This window comes from Pundamilia nyererei, unplaced genomic scaffold, assembly GCF_000239375.1.
Source record: "Pundamilia nyererei isolate P.nyererei 1_Seehausen unplaced genomic scaffold, PunNye1.0 scaffold00035, whole genome shotgun sequence".
Lineage (NCBI taxonomy): Eukaryota > Metazoa > Chordata > Actinopteri > Cichliformes > Cichlidae > Pundamilia > Pundamilia nyererei.
The window spans coordinates 2,062,879-2,089,576 of NW_005187436.1; the positions used below are offsets into that span (position 1 = coordinate 2,062,879).

Consider the following 26,698-nt stretch of genomic DNA (forward strand, 5'->3'; position numbering starts at 1 on the left):
AAAGAAATCTGGAAGTTCAATAGTTAATGTCTTCCCTTGCTGTTTTTCCTTTTCCTCACTCTCTCCGTCTCTCTATCTCCTTTCCTCTCTCCATTCCCTTTGCTCTCACCCTCCCCTCCCCACCCCACCACCCACACCCTCCTCCACCTCCTCCTCTCCTCCTTCATTCTGTTCTGCACCCCCCCCTCCCCAACACCCCCACCCACCCCTTCTCTTTTCTCTTGCTGATGGACTCTTCTTTTTTATTTTCACACTCCACCATCCCCCCTTTTTTTTCTTCTCTCTTTTTCTCTCTCCTTTCCTCCAGCACACCACCCCCCCCACTCTTTTCTTTCACTGCGTTTTCTTTCAACCCTCCCTCTATCTCTCTTCCCATCCCCACCCCCTCTCCACCACTCCCCCTCCCCTCTTTCTTTTTCTCTCTTTTATTCTTTCTCTTTCTTTTGCCACATCCTTTCTTATGCCCCTGCCTCCAACCCCCCACCACCCCCACCACCCCCAGTTCTCCTTTCCCTTCTTCCTCCTTTTTTTTGCTGCATTCTCTCCTTCCCTCCCCCACCCCAGCTCTCTTTCCTCTCTCCCTTTTTCTTTCTGTCTCTTTCACCCCCCCAACACCAACACCACCACCACCACTCCCTCCCTGTTCTTCCTCTCCCAGCTTCACTCCCCCTCCCTCTGCTTCTTTCTTCCTTATTCTTTCTCCCCCACGTCTGTCTCCCTCCCTCCCTCTCTCCTTAATGTTTTTTCTCTCCTTTTCTTTCTCCTTCTCTTTTCTTTTGTCACTCTTTTTTTTTGTTTCTGAATTTCTCAGACAGTATACTTCAGGCTGTCTCAATAGTTAATTAGTTTGAATCTAGAAACAACGGCAGCAAACTACACATTCTCTGGAAAGTTACAAATTTGAACATTTCTCAGACATTATCTGTCTGACTGTTTTGCCACTGACAGACACACCTCCACCCATAGTGTCTCTGAGTGGTTTGTGTGTTGCTGTGAAAGTGTGCACATGCCTCTATCTGTGCACGCTTACACACGCGCGCATCTATAAACATGTCTCTGTGTGTGTTTTTCCACGTATATCTGTGTGCATGCACAGAGAGGAACTGCTGATTAGATTTTATAATTGTTTGTGCGCTTGAGCACATACTCATAAAAAAAAAAAAGAAAGAAGGAAATGCAAAGTATGAAGTGTGATCAAGAAACGATAGAGCCCGTGTCTCTGGGTGCCTTAAACAGAAATGTGTGTTGAAGGGTCATGCTGAATTGTACGTAGTGAGAAAGGGAGATAAGATGTGTGTGTGTGTGTGTTTGTAAGAGAAAAGAGGAGAGAAAGAGAAGTGAGATGGGAAGGAGAGGGTGGGAGGAAGAGAAAGAAATGGGGTGATGCTGTGTGTGTGTTGTGTGCATGTGTGTGTGTGTGTGTGTGTGTGTGTGTGTGTGTGTGTGTGTGTGTGTGGGGTGGAGGGCTGTTGGAAGTGAGGGGGGGCAGGCACAGTCAGTTCTGATAACAGCAACAGTAGGAGGAGGATGAGCCGTGGGACCGCCCCACTCTCCCACAGATATAAATAGGAGGTGGATTTTTTTACTCCACTCATTTCTCCTGAAGGATGAGATCCCTGAAACACCTTAAACATCACTCAAGGAACAATGTGGTGAGTTTGTAACCGAAAGATAGGGGAAGATTTTAGAGGGGAGAGGGGTGGCGGGGGGGAGGAGGAGGTGGCGATTACTTGTTTTGCAGTTTGTTAGTGAGCTGTTTGCACTCTTGTCTGTCTTTGTGTGTTTTGAGGGGAAGCAAGATTACTTTTCCCCCTCCACATTCACATGAGTGCTGCAGTAGGAACATCCTTCTTTTTTTAAAAAAAATATCATAATAATAGTTGTGTTTCTATCTCTGTGCTGCACGCTTCTGCTTCTGCTTCTGCTCTGTTTGTCCTTAGGTGTCTTTCAGTTGCAACTTTAAATGTGAAAGTACGGACTCTTGCAATTATTACCCTACCTTCTCTGTCTACTTGTCATTTGTCTTTTTCTCTTTCATTTTGTCAGCCTTTCATTTTGCTGTGCTTTTTCTTCTCTCTACAGCTCCCCCCCGCTCCTCCTCCTTCCCCTCTTTCTCTCTCACTCACTCACTCTGTCTTTCTGTCTTTCTCCGGCTCCCCCCTCGCACACACCCCCTCCCTATCCTTTTCCTTTCTCTCTTCCCTCCTCTCACATGCTCACTCAATCTCTCGTTACCCTTCCCTCCCCTCCCTCCCCTCCCCTCTTTCTTTATCTTTCAGCCCCTCCATCTCATTTCTCTCTCTGTCTCCCTCCCTCCACTCCTCCCCCGCCCACAGCTCTTTCTCCTTCTCTTCAAACCTCCCTCCCTCTTTTCTCTCTCTCTTTCACACACACACACACACACACACACACACACACACACACACACACACACACACACACACACACACACGCGCGCTTTCAAATACACACCCAGTCTCTTTCCTTTTCTTCCTCACAAACACACAGTCTGTCTCTGTCTGACTACTTTAAAAGCAGTAATTATAAATGACGTGGTTATCAGGGCATCCAGGTCTACTCCCCTCTCCCAACACACACTCACTCACACATACACCTTTATTCCTGCTCTCTATCTCCTCTTCCTTTCTCCATCCACTCTTTTCTTTTCTCTCAGTATTGTGTCAGGAAAGGAAGCAGCTCTTATTTATATGGCAGTGTGAAGGCTAGAGTGCTGTCTGCAAAGAAACCAGGGGTCAGCTTCTCACTATACATTTTCCTACTCGTCGGAGCCATGCTGAGAAATAACCTGAAACTAGTGGCATGCAATACCCGCTTCTCTTTTACCACAGAGGGCCAATTCTGGTCATACCACAATTTCTTCCCCATAGTTTCACTGTTCTGCTTTTACAGGCGGCAGGATAAACATGCACGTCTGGGTCTGAAACACATCCGAACCATACAATTAAGTTAGCGAATCTTATGCATTGGTCTGGAATACAGAATGAGCTCTAAGCTCAATCGAATGTCTGTTATGGATATGAGACTGCCTGCCGGCATATATCATCTTGTTAAAGAAGCCCAGTGTGGCAGGCATTATAAAGTTGGCTACGGCGGGATCTCTTAGTATAGAGTTGAGATACTTTTCAGCTTTATGAATGGCAGAGATAGCTCCAGTGATGAGCTAACTTTGGTCAGCAAGGCTGTCCCAGGACCCCACAGGAAGTGCTGAGGACTGTCCACGGAAGTCAACATCCTGGCTGGACCTGCATCCCTTGTTGTGTTCTTTGTTATTCTAAAGCCTGTCAAGGAAGGAAGCCGGGTGCTAACACAGATCTGTCTTATCTCCTCAATCTAATGTTCTCTGGATTCAGAGCAAAGACACAAGGCGTAGTCCGAACGCAGCTTTCACGGAGTAGCACTGAATCCTTCTCTTAATACTCTCCCCTAATTCCCAGCTAAGGAAGACTCTATAGCTGCTGGGGTCAGTCTGACATGCTGAACCTTAAAGGCTAAATTGTATGGTTGCGTTACCTTTGACCTGATAGATTGCAAATGAGGAAGCGAGAATATGCGAGGAGAAATTGTGCAACAGGTTTTGTAACAACGGAATAATAGAAAGCACACAGAGACACAGATGCAGTTTTGCCTCTAGTTCATTTTGACTTATGGTGTATGTCTGTGTGTGTTTTCTTCCAGGAGGAGGAGAGTGGCCGCTTGGTGCGGACATACCCAAAGATGACTGAGGGCCAAGTAGATGTGGGCACACAGACGGAGCCTGTGGTCGTGCTATCTCTGGCTCAGGCTGCCGTTCTTGGCCTCATCTCCCAGAATGAAATATTTGGGGCGACTATTGCTCCTAATGGCTTTTACACAGGGGAACCCAGAGAATGCCCCCCTCCACCACCAGAGTCAGTGGAGTATGAGTATGCTGACCAGCTGATAGGGGCCAATGGGGACTACCTGGCTGAGCCTGCTGGGGAGCTAGAGCCGCAGCCCCACTGCAGTGAGAGAAGACGGCCCGGGCCCCGTGGGAGAACCAAAAGGCCCAGGATTGATGGGGAATTAGAGGGTCATCCGCACAATGTACCCAGTCCACAGCCTCAGGTTAAAGGTGAAAGACTTGACTCTGATACCCCTCCTTCGTGTATTCACATGAACAGCAGGGGTAGTCCTGGCAAGTCAGATGATCCAGTCATCCAGCAAGGTACTCTGAAAGAGGAGCAAGCCTGTGGAAACTGTCCTTCATGTGTGAGAGACACATCCAGGCCACAAACAGATGGACAGCCAGAGGCTGAACAAGATGAAAGCTCTGGTAGGGAAAGAGTGAGGAAGGAAGAAGAGTTAGTAGTAGAGGAAGAAGAAGAAGAGGAGGAGGCACTGAACCTTAAGACCACCGGAGAAACAAGCAGTCCTGTGCAGAATCGTTATTATGATTCCAGTGAGGTGGCCTATGAGTCTGCAGATATGGCAATGCCAACAGAGTATGAGGAGAACAACCAAGCCATGCTGTGGTCAGACCCAGAGGGTCTCGCAAGACGAATGCAGATTGACCGACTGGACATCAACGTGCAGATCGATGAGTCTTACTGCGTAGACGTAGGCGAGGGCTTGAAGCGCTGGAAGTGCCGCATGTGCGAGAAGTCATACACATCCAAATACAACCTGGTAACACATATCTTGGGCCACAATGGAATTAAGCCTCATGAATGTATACACTGCGGAAAACTTTTCAAGCAGCCAAGTCACCTCCAGACTCACCTGCTCACGCACCAGGGAACTCGACCGCACAAGTGTACCGTCTGTGAGAAGGCCTTCACGCAGACGAGCCACCTGAAGAGGCACATGCTGCAACATTCAGACGTGAAACCCTACAGCTGTCGTTTCTGTGGCCGTGGCTTTGCCTACCCCAGTGAACTGAGGACCCACGAGAACAAACACGAGAACGGCCAGTGCCATGTCTGCACTCAGTGCGGCCTCGAGTTTCCAACCTATGCGCACCTGAAGCGTCACCTGACCAGCCATCAGGGACCCACGACGTACCAGTGCACAGAGTGCAACAAGTCCTTCGCCTACCGCAGCCAGCTGCAGAACCACTTGATGAAGCACCAGAACGTGCGGCCTTACGTTTGCCCCGAGTGCGGCATGGAGTTCGTCCAGATCCACCACCTCCGACAGCACGCTCTCACTCACAAGGTACTGGCAGCGCACGCCCTCCCACTTAAGGTACTGAAACCCAATGATGTGCCTTTGTCTACCAGTTGATGTGTTCAAAATACACTCAGGAGTATGCTAGCTTCATGCAGCAACACATCACTATTTAAAAGCAGAAAAATGTGATTATCAACATGAGCACAAAAGAGATTTATGGGTTAATAGGGAAGTATTTTGGACTCTTTCAATAAGAGTCTGCAGTATGAATTCTCATGGAAAAAAACAGGGTATATGGCATCACATCCTTTTCTCCAAAACCAGTTGCTTTGTAAACATAGCCTTCAAAGACCTTGAGTTTTTGTATGCGTCTCAACCCCCCACTAGCATGTGTTTTGTGTCGTGTGTCATTCGCAAAGCTACTTCCCTTTGTGTCAGATGAATCACTCTAGTCTTTCTCTCCATTTCATTGTATAGTCTACTTTAGACTAAATTTTAAAAAAAAAAAAGCCCTTCTATTCATAAAACACGCTTTGTTGAATATTAAAATAAAAGTCAAAAACATGGTGAAAAACTTTTAGTTTATTCTTCCCATTGCCAGGGTTTTTCATCTTTGTCACTCAACAAGTGGGGGTGGGGAGAAATATAATCTACACGAGTAGGATCAAAAAGCCAGAATACAAATGCTCAATTGCAGCAAACAGGCACACATGTGAGCGCCTTGTGATTTTTTTTTTCCTCTCTGTGACTCATTATTTATTTTCCACCCGACCATATATTTAAGCCAAATTAATTAAAAGGACGCAAACACTTTTTTTTGTGTCCCCAGGGCATGAAAGAATTCAAGTGTGATGTCTGTGCCAGAGAATTCACCCTGTCTGCCAACCTGAAGAGACACATGTTGATCCACGCCAGCGTGAGGCCCTTCCAGTGCCATGTCTGCTTCAAGACCTTTGTCCAGAAGCAGACCCTGAAAACGCATATGATTGTCCACCTGCCGGTGAAGCCTTTCAAATGCAAGGTGGGGGAAGCAAGTGGCACCTTTCGCAAAATCACCTGGATCTCGCTGGGATGAAGCACGGAGCGATACTCACTGTTGTACTCGTGTCTTTCAGGTATGCGGGAAGTCATTTAACAGAATGTACAACCTCCTCGGCCACATGCATCTCCACGCTGGCAGCAAGCCCTTCAAGTGCCCTTACTGCACCAGCAAGTTCAACCTGAAGGGCAACCTGAGTCGACACATGAAAGTCAAACACGGCATCATGGACACCACGATAGATGGACACGGTGAGTGGCTTGGTGACTTTAATTAAACTCTGAATTAAAACAGATGCTATTTGAATTTGTTGATGGGTGATGTGTGGCAAATTTCCCAGTGGGACTGTTTGGGGTGAGCTTCATGTCGCATTATTGTCACTCAGTCTGTCCCTAATGCACTTTGACTCAGCATGTACTATAATCTAGTATTCGAGCATTTTGATGTTTCTGTCACTCTCTCCTCGTGTGCTCAGTAAATATAGCAGTGCCTGGATTAGACATGCCTGTCTCTATCAGTAGAGACTGATACCGAGGAGGGGCAATCTACAGGCTGTCCTAAATGTGGCCATATGTCTTTAGGAAGAGCTCCGCGTGTGTGTGTATGTATGTGGTGAAACTAGAATTATATTTGTATCCTCCTTTGTCCCTTCTTCAGAGCCCCCCCAAGAGACAGAAGGCCAGGAGGACTACGAAGAGGAGAGCTTTGAATTCAGTGAGCGAGAAAACCGGGCCAACAACACCAACACACCTGACATCTCTAAACTCTCTCAAATGGAGTATTACAGCACCTTCGGAAAGGGCGCCGGACGCTTCAACACTGCGTGAATTATTAAAAATGACCCAAATTTTTAATATAGGTGTGACCTAATGAAAATAGGATTGCTTTTTGTTTTGTTTTGTTTTGTTTTTTTGCTGTTAAAGGCAAAGTGCTTGGGCTCCTCTTCAAGGACGTGAAGAAGCCTAGCAAAGCTGCACATCAGTATGCACTGGAATCTAAAAAAATATATACTTTTTTAATCTAATTACATATTTTTCATCTCTAAAACATTTAAAAATAATTACAGATAAATATATTTGAAGGAAATGGACAGCCTAAAATAGGAGCAAAGGATTTAAAAAATATATATATATCTACACACATTTGTATGTGTTGTGAGTTGTTTAACAACAGCTAAACATCATCTGAGCCCAATTTGAAAAGCACAAGCTTAGCTACAGGCATAGGTGCATATGTTGATGTCTCACTGCACGTCCTCATTCAGACAATCCCGGTCCCCCTCTCTGTGGTCAGCTCATGGGTTAAAGAAGGAAACAGGTGTTGCTGTTCATTTCACTTGCCAAAGCTAATAAAGTTGCAGAACTTAATGATTCACTTTGATTTAAACTGTGACAAACTGCAAAACGACTGAAAATGCCACTGGATTTGCAATCTGTGTTTTATTGTATATTATTGTACAGAATGTATCAGCCCTCTAGTACGCTGGCTGGTACTGCAATCAGTGCGTTGCACTGAGGACCACTGTGTCTACTTTTTACATTACTGCATTAACAAGCGTCACCCTGTATTGATCTCTAGTCTATGAATGTAACTGTTTATGTGGAATGTTTTAAGATGCTAATAAAAACGTGAAGAAAAACACTTTTTTAAAAAATGGTTGGATCCCTTTTACCAAAGAATTAGATCAAAATCTCAGAGCTACTGGTGCCATTGGATTCCTTTCCTTGCTGCTGTGTTGAGCTGGGACATTGAATTTCTAGGGGTCCAATCACAGACCTCCAGAAATTACATTCAGGTTTCCCTCCCACCCATCTGTAGATCTTTTCAAAAGATTACCACAGAGAACAGACTGTGGTGCAGCATCTCTTTCAGCAAAACCTCACCGTTTTCCCTGATCCAAGCCTTCACAGGACTGCAGCATTTTTCAAAAGCAAGCCCCGCATTTGTATTGCAGTTGTGTGGTTTTTTTTGTTTTTTAAATGGATGAATCTCAACAAGAATTGTCCTCCCAAAAAACTCGGACAGAAATATTAAGTGCCCTAGTGTGTCTGCACGAGCATGCCATCCATCATGCTGTACACTGGTCTCGAGTGATGAACGACAACCTCCCAACATGTGACAGGGCCACGGACCTTGTGCAAAATGATTTGGAAATGCTCAATATATTCAGTTTCTCCAGTGTTTAGCTTTTCAAACTTGTAACCTGCGAATAAGGTATCCATTTGCAATGTTGATATAGTGCATTTAAAAGAAGAAGAAAGCTCATTTTTGAGTTTTTCAGCTGCTGTGTTCACTCCATCACTTTTTTGTGATGACACAAGTAAGACGCTCATCTTAAATGGCTTTCTGTATTAGACATTAGTGTGGAGATAATGTTGATAGAGTTGTATGTACAATGTTGTGTACCAGGCAATACTGTAAGATAATAAATTTATTTACCTTTAAAGTGGCAGAGCTCTCGTTTGTACAGACGCAAAACACAAACAGTGGTTTAAAAGATTTATTGGCAAATGTGTGTGACACAGGCTTCAGTCTTGCCCAAGGCATTACATAGTACTGAATACTTCACATTACAAAAATAAAACCCTGCAAGTAATGGGACAGACAGTAAGGGAGGCATGAGGTTCAAAGGACAATTCTCAACGATTTAAAAACCTAAGAGAACTACGTAATCCTATAGACAGTACTTTCTTCTCCTTCTGATTAAGTTGCGAGTGGATTTATTGACCTTTAAGTTAAAAATGAGGTACAAAAACAGAAGAGTGACATTGCCATCTTCGTGCTTATCATATTCTTTCAAGTCCTTCACTTTCCGAGGGCCTTATCCAGATTTGTCTTGATGGCGTCGAGGAAGTCTGTAGTATTGACGTAATGCTCGTTCAGCTTGACACTGAAAAGACAGGACGCGGCACATCAGAAAAGTCAACAGAAAAACAAAAGCGTAAAAACATGCAAGCAACACAAACAAGATAATGCTGTTGGTTAGTTACACAGGGATTATTAAAATAATACATTTTACATATCATGATTAAACAGACTACAACTGAGTACTACAAGGTTGTGCCCGTTTCATTTTGCATGTAGCTTTTAGACAACAGCGTATTATATGAAGCATTCATTCAGCGGCAGATGAGAAAACCGCAATGCCTTCAAGCAAACAAATGAGTCAATGCAACAAACAGATAAGTATATACACTAAATGTGCACAAAAGCGTGGAGGAACTAGATGACAAGGCTACAGAAGTCTTGAGTAAACATTTTACAAGCTCGACATAAATCATTCTTAAGCAGATGCACTTGGAAAATCCTGCGTTACATGTGAAGTTTATTTTATTCATTACAAATCAGAAACGTTCACTCAATTAAAACACACTTAATATTCCCTTGATTGACTTTAAAAGCCATCCTAGAAAAAATAAATAAATCTTGCTTTTTGTCAACCTTGAAAGTGAAATTTAAATTGTGTTTTTCTTTTTAAATAAGTTGCTGAAAAATATATAGTAATGAAAACTGGCAGAGGCCTAAAACCTCGCAAATATTCCGGAAGATGAGGACAAGTTTATATAAAGTGCAGGTCAGAATCAGGGCAAAGATTAAATGCTGTCTTGGGTTTAACTTGAGGTTAAATCCACATGATTATCAATAATTAAAGATTAAAGCCATAGCGTCAAACCTTATTCATTTTCTGGCTGCCATCATAGGCTTAATGTCCCAAAACATAAAGATGCACCAAGGCCTGAATGGCAGCATCCTTCAAAATCAATGCAGCAACTGATGACTTTTTGTATGACTGATGAATCTGCAAATTCTCCTGTGAAAATTTGTGTGTTTTATAAAAATGTCATCCAGCGGTGAAAAATGGATGCCACTAGTTCTCAAAGCTCAAGATGATATCTTCAAATTATTTGATGCAATAATAAAAATAACAAGCAGCAAGTCCTTAGATGCTGAAGATGATACACGTTTGGCATTTTTGATTTAACAAAATTAAAAATGGCTACAGATTACTTTTGTTGATCAACTATTTGTTAGGGTAATCAAGACTTCCTTCAATCCTATTCCGTTGTTACATAATAAATGTAAAGGTTAAGCAGTAAACCCTTAATGTCACAAGGTTAAAGTAAAACTAGTTGATTAGATTGGTTGAGTTTAAAATGATTTATCAATTAAATGTGTTCTGCAGTGAACGTGGTAATGTTCATATATATTACTTAATATTTCCAGTGTTCTGAAGCAAAGCAGAACTCCAGCAGCAAAAACTATCTAACAAAATGATTATTGAGTATATATACTGTGATTTCAGTAAGTCTGCAACTACATTGCAAACTAAGGTGTCAGCAGGGAAATAAACTTACTTGGACAGGCCGTGGATGCAACCTGCCAGGTCCTTGGTCATAGTACCACTCTCTACAGTCGCGACACACACCTGCTCCAGTGTCTGGGCGAACCTGCAGAAAAATGCAGACATTTATTAAAAAAGGTCACATTTCACATTAGCATGAGTAAGTTTCCTGAAATATTAAACCTCTCTTACTTTATGAGGTCAGGGTTGCCATCAAGTTTCCCTCTGTGCTCCAGGCCTCGGGTCCAGGCAAAGATGCTGGCAATGGGGTTAGTGCTGGTTGGCCTACCCTGAAAGCAGAGATGGAGACACTGTGTGCATTAAAAACTACTAAACATATCAACTGCAGCATCAAATATTTAATAGATCTGAGCGTCTGCAGACACTTGTCATTACATTCTTCACCACAAGATGGCAATGTAGCTCTACAGATGACACTGCCTATGCAAGCAGAAACTTGAGATTACTAACACAGACCCCACAGGGTTGGTGGTTACTAACCTTCTGGTGCTCACGATAGTGCCTGGTCACAGTGCCGTGGGCTGCCTCAGCCTCAATAGTCTTGCCATCAGGACAGACAAGAACTGATGTCATGAGTCCCAGAGAGCCAAAGCCTAAAACAGGAAACACACCATCTTCTTTTAGTGCAACTACCCAAAAACTGGCACGCGCCTCATATGCTTGCAGGTTTCAGTGTTTTATAACAGTGATGTTTTCCGAATATCTCACCCTGCGCAAGGATGTCGGACTGAACGTCTCCGTCATAGTTCTTGCAAGCCCACACAAAGGCTCCGGAAGACTTCAGCACCTGGGCGACCATATCGTCGATAAGCCTGTGCTCATACCAGATCTTCAGTTTGTCAAACTCTGGCTTGTAATTCCTGCAGAAGACAACACAATAAGATAGTTTTTTTTCTTTTTCTTAAAAAGAACATTAAAGTGATAAAATGGTTATAAATGTTGGACCAAATACTAATTAGATTAATACTAATTAATTTGAGCTTAAATTAAATGCATTTGTTGATTTAACAATAATTGTGCAAATGACACTGGACAAATGGGTCATTGATAAATGTGCACACATAAGCAGAAAGCTAGAAGACACTCACTTTTCAAAGATATCCTGGAAGATGTCTTTAAATCTGCCATCGTAGGCTTTAAGAATGGTGTTCTTTGTGCTCATGTACAGGGGCCACTTCTTGCCAATAGCGTACTGGAAGCAGCTGTGTGCAAAGCCTGTAATAGACTGATGAAGGGAATAAAGAAACAAACAGTTCATGACTGCTGAAGGCTTTATCAGTTGAACAGGGGCTAACAACCTTCCCCTTATCAAGTTGAAAGTCATCTGCGATGACCTCTGATGTTGTAAAATCAAACAGACCCGTGCTGATGAAGGCAAACAAAACAGTAGCAAAGAGAGTTGAAACGACGATAGAGGACTGCAGAGACTGCGGTGTGCATTTTACAACTCAATAGCAGCTTATTTGAGAGTTCAGACAATATGAGGACAATAATACACACAACCCAGATGTTAAATAACTATGGCGTAGAATTAAGCAAATCTTTTAACACCATCTGGATGTTGCAATACCAAATTTTATACAAATTCTATTTTTTAAGAGACCAATGAAAAAAAATATTTGAAGCCTACACCAAAGAGGAAGCAAAGTTTAACCCCTTAGCAGTCCAATTAGTCCCCTAAACCATCCAATGTACCGTGGGCGGTACGTCCGACTGCTAACAGGTTAAAAACCAGACCTGTACTCGCATTTGCTTACACGCCACCCTAAATAGACCCGTGTTCTAAGATATCATCCACAATAATGCTGGTATACATTTTTACATCCCATAAAAAAATCATGTTGCGATATTATTGTATAACCAGTCAAGCCCAGACAGGTCTGACACGCGAGAGCCACGTGTTAGGCTCCAGTAGCAATTGTGCACCTAAAAGGAGCTACTTTAACAAAGTACAGTACTTTGTTGAAATAGTAGCATTGCTACCTTTAGGGGGAACACTCTCTGGCATATTTTACAAACGTGTTTCACTACTTAAGGGGAAAAAAATCCCCAATATGATCAGTAAGGAGTAACTCGTTTCAACTCGATCAACTTACTGCAGTTGTTGTTTAACCGGTGCTTTAAGCAGGCATCTCACACTACTGCTTACATTTTTCAGGGAAAAACACTACTTCTGCTACTCGTGTGTTTATATTTGACTTGTTTCACTAACATGGTACTATAATGCTGCTTTTTTAAAGAGTCGCACTTCAAATTAGGTAGTGTGTCATCAATGACAGTAGCTCATTGAAAATGCTGCTCATTTAAGCCTACAATGCTTAATTTCAAGAACCAATCAAATGTTGTTCTGTATTTTTTCTCTGTAACGTTAGAAATATTGCTATTGGACACTTTCTTAAAATCTAGTGACATTATTGAGGTTATATTGCCTCCAATTTGAAACACCGTCAGCTGTTCTTTTCACTATATGAAAATGTCCATGTATTTACATTGTTTACCTTTTATATTATATTCTTAAAAATAATTAAAGGTTCTCATTTATATGTATATGTTTTATATGTTCCTTTTAGAACTTCTGGGAAAATGTTTAAGAATGTAAAAATATTAAAATGGTAAACATTTCAGTAACATAAAACACTTTACAGGCCAAACATATAATATTGCTTTATAACACCAAATGTAAACATTGTATTTTAAAGTTTATGGTATAGCAGTATTTCTAATATTTTGAACATTTGATGGTTCTACTCTTTCTTTGCATGTCCCCGTGGTTCTCACGTAGGTGTTAGAAGAAGTTCATAGTGTTTAAGCCCATTGTGGAGACCGATGCGCTGTATAATTTACAAAAATGCAGTTTCCAGGTCCGTGCAAGAAGGTTCAAAACCACATTCATGTAACAGAGGCCTTTTTCTAGGAACAAGCTCTTTCCTTTGTCCTTCTTCAGTTTGGACTTTCCTAGTTCTGTCACAACTTCACTCGTCCTGCTGGTATTCACATTTCTGCCTGAACCCATGTGTAAGATTGCAATTGGTCGCCCAAAATATTCAAAAAAATGTTGCCATAAGCAGTACATTTTGCTAACCAAAAGAGCATAATATGACATTGTATTTTGCCACATAAATCTAATATTTTATAGCTCCAATTTAAATTTCCTGCTCAGTCAAACTCAGGGCACAACGTTTGGTAGCCCCTGGCCATCAACAGCAATGTTTCATTAACAGGCAGGAATTCATTAACACCAAGATCTTACTCACATGAAGAAGCTTTTCTCTTTTGTTACTAGTTATGGACACTTGATCTGTTAAAGTTGTTTGTTGTTGTTGTTGATGATTATTTAGCCACACTGGCACGAGTTGGCTGGGTCATTTTTCAAGATAAATGTGGGAACTGTTGTTTATTGTGAATTTTTTAAACACACAACAGGGTACTACTACTGTAAATATTAGCCAGTGGAAAACAGCCCTCAAACAAAACACACATGAATAGAAACAAATGTGGGCTCGTACCGACAGGCCGACTACAGTTTTGTTGTGATTTTCTAAGAATTTAAACAACAAAAACAACCAAAATCTGCGTTTTCTTTAAGTAGAAGTATCTGCTAACCTCATCTGTGTTGTACATGCCCATTCCACAGCCACCTGCAGGGAAGTCAAAGACCTCCCATTCCTTGTTTGAACTGCCATCAGCAGGTGAGAAGATTATCTTGAATTTGCCGGGCTGGTCGACAACAAAGTCTGTTGCTCTGTACTGTAGAAGAAACACAGAAAGTTAGACAGAAAGATATTTAGTACTTCTGGCTCAAAATGTGGGAAAAACAAATAAACAAAATCAAGCCCCACCTGATCACCGAAGGCGTGTCTGCCAATGGTAATGGGCTGTGTCCAGCCAGGAACAAGCCGGGGAATGTTCTTGCAGATGATTGGCTCACGGAAGACTGTGCCGCCCAGGATGTTCCTGATGGTGCCGTTGGGACTCTTCCACATCTTCTTCAGGCTAAACTCTTTATATAAAAAACAAACAAAAATTATAGGTAAGTCAATCATTCACGCATGTGCAGTGTTGGTAAACACCTATTTAGCTTTGCAGTTTACAAGATCATAGCTGCATTCATATGGGGAAAACACCTGTTGCTACCTTTTTACAAAGGGTACTTGTGGAAAACATGCATTAATAAACAATTTAACTGAATTTGTAGCCATCCTGTAGGGGATGATTTTTCTTTTTAATTTTATTAATCCTCTAAAAGGCATACAGGTATGCAAAGTGAAACAGGAGATGCTTGACATTTTAGTCTGTGAAGGCTTTTTTTTTTTTTCAAAGTAATCTGCCTTCTGTCAAAGGAAGGTTTTAATAATTCAACGGCTTTAAAATTAATCACTTAACGTGCCTTATTAAACAACGTGTGCCCATTCACACTGCTTTTAATCTATATCTACTAAGCCCAAAATTGCCACTTTAAAAAGTCATCGACGCAGAATTGTATTGTCAATGCATTATACACTAATACCACGTAAATGTGTTTTTGTACACAGGAAGCTATGGGGGCAGTATCACCTATATCGTCTGCAAAGACTGCACTCAATACTAACGAAGGAGAATGTAGTGGAACGGCAAAAAACAGGGACAGAAGAAAATGGAAATGGAGATTTTTTTATTATTATTTTTTGAACGTGAAAGCATTTCACAGAAAACAAATAAAGTGCAAAGTTTAGCTTTCCTTCCACGACAGCACAACTGCAGTGCACGAGCATTTACAGCGCCGGCAACCTAGAGCTGTTACATTAACACTGAATGGATCAGTTTTAGGGTGTTAAGTGCGTTGGGTTGATACCTTATTTTAATGTTTGTTCAGTAATGCTTATGTTAGCTTACCTGTTGGAAACTCCTCAGGATGATGCTTGCTAAGCAAACACCGTTTCAGTTTTGTTAGCTAATGAGTGAAATGAGTAAACCATTAAATAGGAGTATCTACACCGTCTTCTAGTCCCCCCACCCGCATTATATTAGGGTTTATTCCGAGTACTAAACCTCTTCCACTAATGTTAGATTTTTAATCTGTGGGTTGGAGCATATCAATAATTAATTATTTACTTAGTCATTTATTATTTAATTACTTAAACTTTTTGATTGTCATTGAACACAACACCATCTAAGAAACAATGATATAGAACCAAATTTGTGATTAGTAATTCTGCTTTGTTCTGTTTTACTAGTATTACGGCATACAGATGAGTTTGTGCTGTAAAGACGCTCATGCGCCTCTCAAATGGCTGGAGTCATGACAGAGAGCATCTTTAGCATTGTTATGAACAGCTGATAACATATTCTCAAAGATAAGAGCAAGCTTCACTCCAGAGCATGTCCACTGCAATCATGAATTCATGAACTGAACCATCTGTAAACTTTTTTTTGGACTGGGAAAAAAAATCTTTTTGATTTCATTTGAAGCTTTATTTGAACTTAGACCTCAGCCAACTTTGCTTTCCTACTATCACATTGTTTTTTGTTTAAAATACTACTAGCACAAATACTATTATTTAATAATATTACTTGATATTTTTTATTTATTTCATTTTTATTTTGACAGTCTTATTGAGTGATGTTAAAAACATATCTAATTACTAGGGGTGCAATGATACTCGTATCGAGATTGAACCGTTCGATACAGTGCTTTCGGTTTGGTACGCATATGTATCGAACAATACAAAATTTTTAATTTACTTTATCAACTTTTCTTCTGAAGATGCTGTCTGTGTTGAGAGCTCAGTGGATCTGCACTGTCGAGCGCAGATCCACTGAGCGCAGGGCAAGCTAGCGAGACAGAAGCTAAGCTTGTTGCAACACGGCAAATTGAACCTCCCCCACCCTCATTCAGATCTGGCCTTTGGAACTATTTTGGTCTTCATGTGAAGTATGACCCTGAAGGTAAGCACGTCATGGACTAAAGTAAAACAGTATGTTGGATGAGCCACGCAATGCTCAATTACATGGGTGGGAAGTGGGAACTAGTGTGTTAGCGCAGTTTGCTCGTTAACGTGTTGACACCGTCCAGCCCCACGCACGGGGCGATCTGCGGTAGCTCGTTAACGGAGATTTGCCATGTTGTGGCGTTAACGTCATTTCAGATTAACGCTGACAGCACTAGTGGGAACACAATAAATATGACTGCACATTTACGCTGACATCATCCTAGTGCAGGTGGAAGCAGACAAAAACAACAAGCACGCATGCTACAAACTTTACCAGAGTCATTTAGACAGCCGTTAGCACATGATTCTCCTTATGGGGACCTGATATGTTTAATATGCTGCTGAGAATATAGCCCAGAAGAAGCGTATAGTACAGCTTTTATTTTGGAAAGAGCCATTTCTCTGTAATAAACTCTCTTTTCCAAAGATGAGTGATTTCTCGATCAGATAGATTTATTATTTTATCCCTTTGTTGTTTCAGCAACATTAAATTTAAAAACTTTTTAATTTGTCATTTTAATAAATGACAAATTAAAAAAAGCATGAACATTTTTGTATCGAAAAAAATATCGAACCGTGACACCAAAGTATCGAACCAAACCGTGAATTTTGTGTATCGTTGCACCCCTACTAATTACTACAACAAACAATTGTTGACTAATCGAAGAAAAATTGGCAGATTAATCGACTACAAAAATAATCTTGAGTTGCAGCCCTACAGCGCTCTATTCAAAAATATGCAGAATTAATGTAGCAATCACTTTGAGAGAATGAAAATCTTAAGTCTAAAGTGCTCTGAAACTAGAAATTAATAATTGGCGATTAAAGATTTGGTAAAGACCTTCAACTCTGGCTTCGTCAGGTGTGATGGTGGCACACTTAACCGCCACGCTGTACTTCTTGGTAGCCAGGGCGGAGTCGATGGTGACCTGGTCATCAGTCTGGTCACGGTATGGCAGACCCAGGTCGAAGTACTTCAGCTCAACATCAACATTGGTCAGGATGAGCTAAACAATCAAAAATTTAAATTAATTAATTAAAAGGCCCCCCCCAAGAAAAAAAAAAAAAGCCACCAACAATGCAAAACCAGGTACGGACAGAGTAATGTCTGAACAGAAATGCAGCCTTGCAAATGTGTCACAAAAGATCTTACCACCTGCTTGTAAACACTGATGCATAACAGATACTGTTATAACAATAATGCATTAGTGTACTGTACTGTAAAGTGATGCATTAGGTCAGGGGTCGGCAACCTGTGGCTCCGGAGACGCAGTATTTAGCTGAAGTGAGTTTTATTTATGTTAGTTCTTTTTTTTTTTAAAAAACAAAAACAAAAAACTTGTAGTTCTAAATTGGAAGATTGTGATGTTGAAATATAGAAATAAAATTATATTTTATTATTTTTTCATTGCTCAAAATAAGCGTCACACTCGCGGAAGCTGGTGTACCCGCCGAAACGCCGTGCATTTCAGGTAGGCCAAATATGGATCTTCAGATCCACATTATGTCAGCAGCTATTCTCCTCCGTGAACTATGTTAAAAATAAACACCGCTCACGCCTCACAGATGACAGCTTACAGTCCTGCGTAAAGATGAAAGCGACTTCGTACAGCCCCGATTTGCAGACGCTGTGCTCATATGGGATATGCGCAGAGGTTCAGGAGCAGAAGTCCCATTGTAAACATATCATGGCAGACCCGACGAGGTTACCATGAACATGCTTTTCAGCATCTCCTTATTGACCACTTTTCACACACGGTTGCTGTAGCTCACAGCCCGACATATACCAACAGCAGCAGAGATAGCGCAGACGTTAAGGTGTCGAGGCGTGATTGCGGGTGCCGCTCAGGTGCTTCCGCCTCCCCTGCAGCGGCGCTGCAGACCACGCCCCGCCACACACATTAACCTAGTAAAATACATATTTAGGCAGAATTTTGCAAATATCTACTTTTCATTTTTTAGCAACATAGTGCTTTTTTTCAATTATTTTTTAAAAGTCAGGTCAAGGCTCCAAAAGCGATATAAGGGTGGCAGCTCAAAACAGTTTTTGTTTGCTACATGGATCATTTTAGTTCAGGTTGGTGTCTTTCCTTTTGTTATATTTCTTTAAGAGTTCAAAATGTGTTAATTACATAAATAAAATGTAATTTTCTCAGTAGCACTTCATGGATTTCATAAGCAACACACCTTAGTTGTTCACACAAAGCATAAAGGTAAAAAACAATATATACAGTTTTATCTTCATTTTAGATGTCAAAAAGTATTTGCGGCTCCCAGTGTTTTCTTTTGCGTGGAAACCAGATCCAAATGGCTCTTTGGGTCTTAAAGGTTGCTGACCCCTGCATTAGGTGTTCAAGACTTCAAAATTTTCAGACCACTAAAAGCATATCGTTAGCTTCATAGCATAAGTGCCTAAGTCATTTTTTTGTGATGACATAGGCAGACGGACAGGATGATGCAGCAGTGGTAGGGGAGTAAAGTTAGGCAAAAATCTCAATTTGACCAAAAAATGACTTAGGCACTTATGCTATGAAGCTAACGATATAGAAGTTAGAGGTGGGAATCACGAAGTACTCCACAATACAATATCGCAATACTTCACTCACAATATGATAGTAATGTTTAACATTTTGCAATATGCAAAATATTGTGGAATGTTAAAAATCACAAAGTATTGCAACAACATATCAAAGTTAAACATTGTCAGTATCAGTTTTATCCAATAAGATTATATCAGTTATTTTTTTCCTGCAAAATGAGATCATCAAGCACACCAACACTGTCACTAAAACCTGCAAAATGCAAAATAAGAAAGAGTCAGTCTGCCATCAATCTATAACTGAATGGGGTCATGTTTCTGATAATACAGCAGCTAATTGTAAATATACAGCTAATACCGTGAAAACTGCAATTAACTGTAAATAACTATTCCCCAGTAAAATCACCAGGCAGCCACCAATTTATTTATTTTTTATAGAAGCAAGGAGTTTGCTCATGTGACTGAGCCATTGCACTGATTTAGAAGGTAGCTTTGTCAAGCAAAGCGTGCCCAGTGTTGGATGGGTTTTCAGTTGAGCCAATTAAATGCAAGTTTGGTCAGCTAACATTGTGTCAGGGTGGTGCTGCATGAGATGAGCCCGCTTGTTTTGTAGTCTTGCCAGAGTATTTTAATTTAGTCAATAAAATATAAATCTTATCAAGTATGAAATATCAATTTGGTGCCCCTGTAGCAATACAATATTGTCTCAAAAAAAGCAATATCACGCTGTATCAATTCCCCAAGCCTAATTGAAATTATTATGTTCCAGGGTGTGTTTGTTTTCTCTAGATAGTGAAAACTGCTGTACAAACATAGCCCTGTTTGCTATATTAATAAAATGATCAGAATGAAATCAGCAAACTATCAGGCAGCCTTAAGAACATATTTAACGTGGAAATCATCCAGGTTACTTAACAGAAAACATTCTTAGAATCTTAGAAAGAACCCATTAAAAATTTTTTTTAAAAAAGATAGGCTTGGGAGCCAGTAAGTGGAAGCATCATCATATAACGGGCTCCTATCACAAAGTTTTACAGCCTCCTCCAGAGTAAATAGATGCAGACACCTGGCATATTGACAACCGACATAAACACCAGACTGCCAGGCTCCACTCCCTATAGTTACAGTGTAGACAGACTTGTTTGTCCTACCATAGCTAGGATTATGCATTTGAATTGAAGAAGACAGAATTCAGATTTCTAGTGGCGATATTTTACACACTGAACCAACAACAGTTTTCTGTCATAGGATCAACACATGGATCCGGAGGGCAAAAGACTGTTACAACACACCAGCCAATCGTGGACATGCCAGAGAACTAAAGTACAATCCTATAAAATTTCCATCAATTTCTAGCCATGGGTATTTAGAGCACCTTCCAAGAAAAAGAAATATATGCGGACAAACTGCAAGTTGTGAGAAACTGTAATCCATATTCAACACTCACTGCAGTGAGTCTTCTCACACTGCGCCTAGGATGACAGTGTACAGAGATGCATACAGTTAAATTCACTTTAAACCTGGACGGGTCGTTTGTGCTGCTGTGGTGGAGATTAATGATATTGTCAGAGCAAAGGTGAGGGCAAATAAGCCAATGTTTGCTGACAAACATCAATCTTTGAGTCATTAGCTTCAGGGCTGCTGTAGTCATCTTTCAGTGACAGCAGCAAAAAAAATCTGTGACATTCTGGTTAGCTAAGATAAACAATATTTAATGGCATTAATATATATCTCATAACTTGAATCAAATGGCAGGTAAACCTGTCCTGTAGCTAACATCAACTACAATTAACAACCTGGGGTGCTGTTGATGAAGGTGGGTTTGGTGTGACTGACTGCATGCATGTATGTATGGCATGGTGAGACAAGGTTTTCTTGCAAGCATTGCCATTCACATGAGCAACTACCCATCAGTTTGGCTACACAAATGCAGTAAAACTGAGTCGCATTAACCCTGGTTTTGCAATCCTGACAGATATTTCTGCAAGTATGTGACATCTTTTAGAAACTATGAATAGAATTGGCTTTGATTGGACCAAACAGCCAATTAACTGTCATATTCAGCACCCCATCAAAATCTTAAAAGACAACTTGACAAGCAAGCGAGCGTTGTGTAAACAGCCAGAAATGTTCTGCCCCAAAGATATTTTTTCACCAGCATTTTAAAGATCCCCTAGCCTGTATCACAAAGACCTGAGTTTTAATTTGCATGACTTTAGGGAATAATTAAATGTACCATTTTCCCTTTGAGAGTACCTAAAAAACCCATAAAATGTACTTTGGGATCACTGATTGTTAACAAGACAAAACTGCTCATCAGCTGTCAAAAACATTCAATGATTGAACCTCATGCTATTCTGCGTTTTCTTCCTGAGCCAACAACATCTGCTCTCTCTGGAGAAAATCAGCCACTGAATTACCAAAGCCCCTCCCCAACACACATACATAATCCTCTACATAACACTTCCCACACAGCCACCTGCCAGTCAGGCTGCATGGGCTCAGTTTTCCCCCTTCAACCTTGGATGCCACTTTATCACCTTCTCTTTAATGAACTCCCAGATGATCCTGGTCATCTCGTCTCCGTCCATCTCCACCACTGGGTTCGCCACTTTGATGCGTTTGTCGGCATCTGTCAAAAATAAAACGTGAAGTACAAAAAACATGAGACTGCTGTGTGCCAATCATAGAATAAATGCATTGATTAAGGGAAAAAAGAAAAGGAAATGAATTATACTCAAGAGGATGAAAACCCATCTGGTCAGACCAACATTTAAAAATTTAATGTTTAATCCTAAATGTGTTTAAAAGCTACAAAAAGCTGGAATCAATTTGGACCCAAGGCTATTTCTATTTTGCATCCACAAGAGCAGACTCCTTGCACCAACCACAGCTCAAATTTCCATCCAAAACATGCATGAAGAGAGTCCCTGGATCTGGAAGCATGACATCTCTCATTTGTGCTTATTTAGATTTGGTATGTTATGTTGAAGGTTATTTCTAAAAATCCATGGCTCCAGATTTATACTGACTCTAAATGCAACTCCCTTCTAAACTGGGCCAAGTGAACCACAAAAAGGAACTTTTTTTTTTTAAGTTAAAAATGTAACTGGCAATTTCTGGCAAGAAAACTTATAAAAATCTTTGCATGTAACAGAGTGTGAATCTAAACTGTTTATTTTAAACTAGAGCATAAGGTTCGGTGTATCTTTTGGATCAATGAGATTTTTTAGTTTAATGTTTAGTTTGCTATATAGATAATATATAAAGATTATATAGGAAGTCATCCAGGAGCCTGGTTCTGCTGGAGGTTTCTTCCTGTTAAAAGGGAGGTTTCCCTTCCCACTGTTTTCAAGTGCTTGCTCAAAGGGCGTCATTTGATTCTTGGAGTTTTCTCGCATTATTGTAGCATCATTACCTTATGATATAAAGCGCCTTAGGGTGACTACTGTGATTTGGGGCTATGTAAATAAAACAAAATTACTGAAAAATTTGGACATTTTATTTTCTATGAGCTAATCACTACAGCTCCATTCAATACTTCTTGACACATCCTTGTTTGTAGTTAGCATGAATAGCCAACTGACCACACGGTAAATAGCCATTTTAGAGAAACACCACTTCAATAAAAGACCAAATATTATTGATTAGAGCAAGTTTTGGTTTACTCTAAAGCCATTCTTTATTTTGAGAAATGCATATGTTCTTACAGGTAAAAATAATAATTTATTTGTAGGTTTTCTTAAAACCATCAAACCTCATTAGAAAACAAAGTGCTTTATTTTTACACTGACTTTTTAAGACTGTCTCTTTACTTCTTTTCTGTCCACTAGGACTGATATGGATTAGTATGTTTAATCATATCTCCTCTCAGCCTACTCAGTGTGCGAGTGCTGCCAGCAGGAACATTTCAGTGAATAGGAAAGTACAGGGGGGAGGTGCAGAGGATCAAGTGACTCAAATTTCCCAAGCCAAGCTTATGCTCCCCCACTGCCCTAAGAGTAATTCAAGTAAACACAAGGTGTCCTATGGAAACAGGGTACAGCCAACATTTTTAAGAGTGGAAGATATTATATCCATTTAAAACTCAAGCATTAGTCTGAGACTGAAGACATCTGATGTAGCTGGGATTTTGAAGCCATGGTAGCACCTGTCAAAACAGCCTCTGCTCTTATCCTCCGCACCCTGCTGACTACAGAAACATGGCGACCGTGCACTGAAAATGACCTCTAAGGAAGAACAGTTGTGGCTTTGTGTTATGTTACAACTATGTTTATAGGATAGCATATTACACAGACAGAAACGAATGCAATGTCTGTAAAAGAATGGTGAAAAAGTGATTATGTTCTGCTAACTTGCTGTTGTTTTGGCTCTGACACACAACTGTATCACACAATCCTTAACCTATCGGAAATTGAAGAAGGAAATATGTTCAGTTTTGGCACATAACAAAGGAAACTAGGATGATGACTTGTCAGCAGTTTTATTTTAAAACAAATCCATCAATATGACTTCGGTTACTTCCCAACAATAAGCTGGCAGCGATGTTAAAACGAACAGAAAAGCTTTTTATGGATTTCCAAGTTCTGTTTGAAAATTGCATGCCGGAAATTACTTTTACAGCAATTTGAGCTGAAACAGTCTGCTGGCAAAATAAACAAGCTATTGCAATAAATCACTTAAGTGATTCTTTCAGAAAAATGGGGAAAACTATAGGCTGTATATGAGAAAGAGCTGCTTTCTTTCCAAGAGACAGAGGGCACAGTCAAGTAATCTGATGTCTTAATGGTTGGTTAGGAAATTGCAAATAATTTAACCATTTTCTCACATTTCATAAGCAAATCAAGATTAGATTTTTTTAAAAATCAATTCCATAACAGACTTTACCCTCATCCATCTGCTTTTGGAAGAGTACAGACTCTTCCAGCATTGTTTCGTTAACACATTAACTACTGTCAGGCATAATTTCTGACTTGTTCAACCTAAAACTGCAATATCAAGACTTTCCTCTCACAATGCGGAGGGAGGGGAGCCCAGGAGAGAGCTGAGCAGGTTATGTAATTTATGAGCGTATCAACAAACTGGAGGCTGAAGGGCGAGCTGAAGCACAGTCATGTGGGCCTGCATGCCACATCACTCGCGCATGCATCGGGGACAGATCTGCAGGATTTGTTCGACCACTTGTAGCTAAAGTCAAAGGCAGGTGTTTGGAGAAATATGCAACCAAGATAATCATTTGAAAACGTGCACAATGACTTGGCTCTTCTGTCGATTCAAAATAAGCACATAAGGCTTTTTTAATGCTAAAAATGCACTTGAGAAGGCTCAGAGTTTTTTTTTTAATTATTTCTCTTTCTTGAAGGACAAAGAAATCAGTTGGAGAAGAATTTGTTTACAGGTGATAAAAGAAATCTTTAAACTGTGACTTTAAACCAGAAGACGTTCAATAGTGGAAAGGAGGGAAACAATAAGACTAATGACCTCACCTAGCCTGCAGTGTGGGACTGGAGTATTTAGAGCTTTTAAATACCCTTCATTTTTAGCACAGTGTACTAATTTTAAATTGAACTGTGAGGTGCCTTGTGGAAATTACGGTCAAGCAGTCAAGGACAATCCAAAATGATGTGTGTCTTAAGGAGATCAACAGAATAAGCATTGATTAGGTGTCCCGCCTGGTTAACTTTCAACACAGTAGGACAAGCCTTAGCCCACATCAAGTTTTAATCCAATACTTGGAAAAGGCATTTACGAGGCTCGGGTAATGAACTTTTCATTCACTATCACGATAGTAAACAGTGGTCAATGCAAAAGCTTTGAAGCTTACAAATAAAGCAGCATTACACGGGATTGTGAAATTCAAATCAAGTTTAACGACATGTTGGGTCAGCTTTATAAGAGCTGTTAAAATTTTAAAAAGTGCATACCAGCAAAGAGGTGCTACTAAACCACAATGCAATTTGTGGCTGGAACAAAAGAAACCAATCAACACTGTCAATCTTCCACTTTTAGTGTGTCACGCAGGTTTTACACCTCGGAAAAACGAAACACGATTCTATCATACTGTGGAAGTGTTATCAAATCATGCGATCACTTTATAAGAATCCTCGTGATAAAGAGCGTTTGGAGGCGTTGCTGTAACAAACAGTCCTGGGGTATGATCCCTAACCACCATCAAAGAGGTACATGCCGGTGATTCAATCGGATCTGAGCCACAGCGTCCTTCAGCTGACCCACTATTTTATGAACGGTAGCTGGTCATGCTAGTGCGCTTTTGTTCTTTTATCTTATATATCTTATAATTTCAGCCGCATTTAATCTGGGATTGCTGCAGAGCGCACGTCATAAAACAGGATTCCTCTCCGAATCGCAAAAACACAAATCCATTCAGCCTGATCTCCCTTTTTATTTATTTTTAGAGTCTTGTTTGTTAACATTTAGAGGGAACATAAAAGTAACAAGCCGCACAGTGTTTTACAGTCTAAATAGCAGGGTGAGATGTGGTCTTTATGAGCAGCAGCCTGGATGCAACCCAGATGAGAAGCGTAATGTAGGACAGAGAGCGCCATACGGCAGCAGCGGCGGCAGCCATTGCTCTCCATAGCGGAGACTCGTATGCGGTAACTGACCTTGGGAAAAGTTTCACCCAAGTAAATCACGCACTGACGATCTCACGGCTGACGGGCAGCTCATCCTTTAAGACAACAGAATTTAACCGGGTTCCTCTCGTGGTTATTTTATTATCCACCTCAGAGATTAGCAGCTTTGGAAAAAAAATAAATAAATCCGCAAACACGGCTAAAAACGGAAGATTCGCTTAATTCATCAACTGCCAGCTTTTGCACTGCACCGCCACTTTTATTATGAATCTTATATTCTAGGTCAGAGTAGAAGGTATGTAAGCCTGCCAGGGTTTATCCGTTTTAATTCATTCGAGTCCGCATATCTTTACATTGTCCTCCACGGTTCCTCAAAGTTTGAATGGAGGAAGACAAAGACGGGTCGTCTCGCTGAGGCTGCACGCATCTTTTTTTCGACGTTTACATTTTTTATCATTAAACAGCCTCCGTTAACTCAAACATGTTAACGGCCATTTAACGGTCGTGGGCATTTAAAGTATCGGTGCCCTGCGCTCAGGAAACCATTAAAGGTATTAACCGCATCCTACTTGGCTAGCAGCACAGTCAGCTAGCACGGCTTCGTTAGCTCCGTAAGAATAGCCGGCTAACCTGATATCGGCTTTTTGTACGCTGACATTGCATTAGCTCACCTAAATGCAACCAGAGCTACATGTTTGTTTGTTTTTTTTTTTTTAAAGAGGCCACGTTAACACCAGGCCAGGTCAAGCTGCAGTTAACGGTCAACATAATGATGCTCGGGATGAACCGGCTATCTCTCCACTTACAGTTTCTTTGTTGCAAAGTCTGACAATTTGCAGCCGGCGCAAGCACCGCCGGGTTTCTGGAAAAAGCAGCTCCAGCAGATCTCGAAAGGGAGCTGAGGACTTTCAAGTATCCAGCCATATCTTCCCGGGACCGAAAACACTTTGCGGTGAACGCTCGACGAAACAGAGCTAAAGAGGGGGGCAAACGCTCCGCGGCTCGCTGCAATATAGTCACCAGCAGCAGCACCGCCCTTCTCCC

The 26,698-nt window shown here is 40.9% G+C and overlaps 2 protein-coding genes across 3 annotated transcripts; one reads left to right on the forward strand and one right to left on the reverse strand.

The window, feature by feature from the left end:
• The first annotated feature begins 1,607 nt into the window (after window positions 1–1,607).
• Window positions 1,608–8,643, forward strand: znf710a (zinc finger protein 710a). Of its 2 annotated transcripts, none has more exons than XM_005729950.2 (5): window positions 1,608–1,652; window positions 3,697–5,223; window positions 5,978–6,169; window positions 6,264–6,438; window positions 6,845–8,643. In XM_005729950.2, the coding sequence occupies exons 1-5, from the start codon at window positions 1,608–1,610 to the stop codon at window positions 7,012–7,014; spliced, it is 2,109 nt and encodes a 702-aa protein (XP_005730007.1). In that variant the 3' UTR covers window positions 7,015–8,643. The 2 variants fall into 2 exon arrangements, with proteins under 2 accessions (XP_005730007.1, XP_005730008.1); XM_005729951.2 differs by having other exon boundaries at window positions 3,697–5,193.
• Window positions 8,644–8,673: 30 nt separating this feature from the next.
• Window positions 8,674–26,658, reverse strand: idh2 (isocitrate dehydrogenase (NADP(+)) 2). Its single transcript, XM_005729949.2, has 11 exons — window positions 26,461–26,658; window positions 21,599–21,690; window positions 17,361–17,526; window positions 14,390–14,550; window positions 14,154–14,297; window positions 11,639–11,775; window positions 11,259–11,410; window positions 11,031–11,143; window positions 10,722–10,819; window positions 10,543–10,635; window positions 8,674–9,077 (listed from the first exon to the last, which is right to left on the reverse strand). Exons 1-11 carry the CDS (start codon window positions 26,576–26,578, stop codon window positions 8,993–8,995), a joined length of 1,359 nt encoding a protein of 452 aa, XP_005730006.1. The 5' UTR covers window positions 26,579–26,658; the 3' UTR covers window positions 8,674–8,992.
• Between the last annotated feature and the right edge of the window lie 40 nt (window positions 26,659–26,698).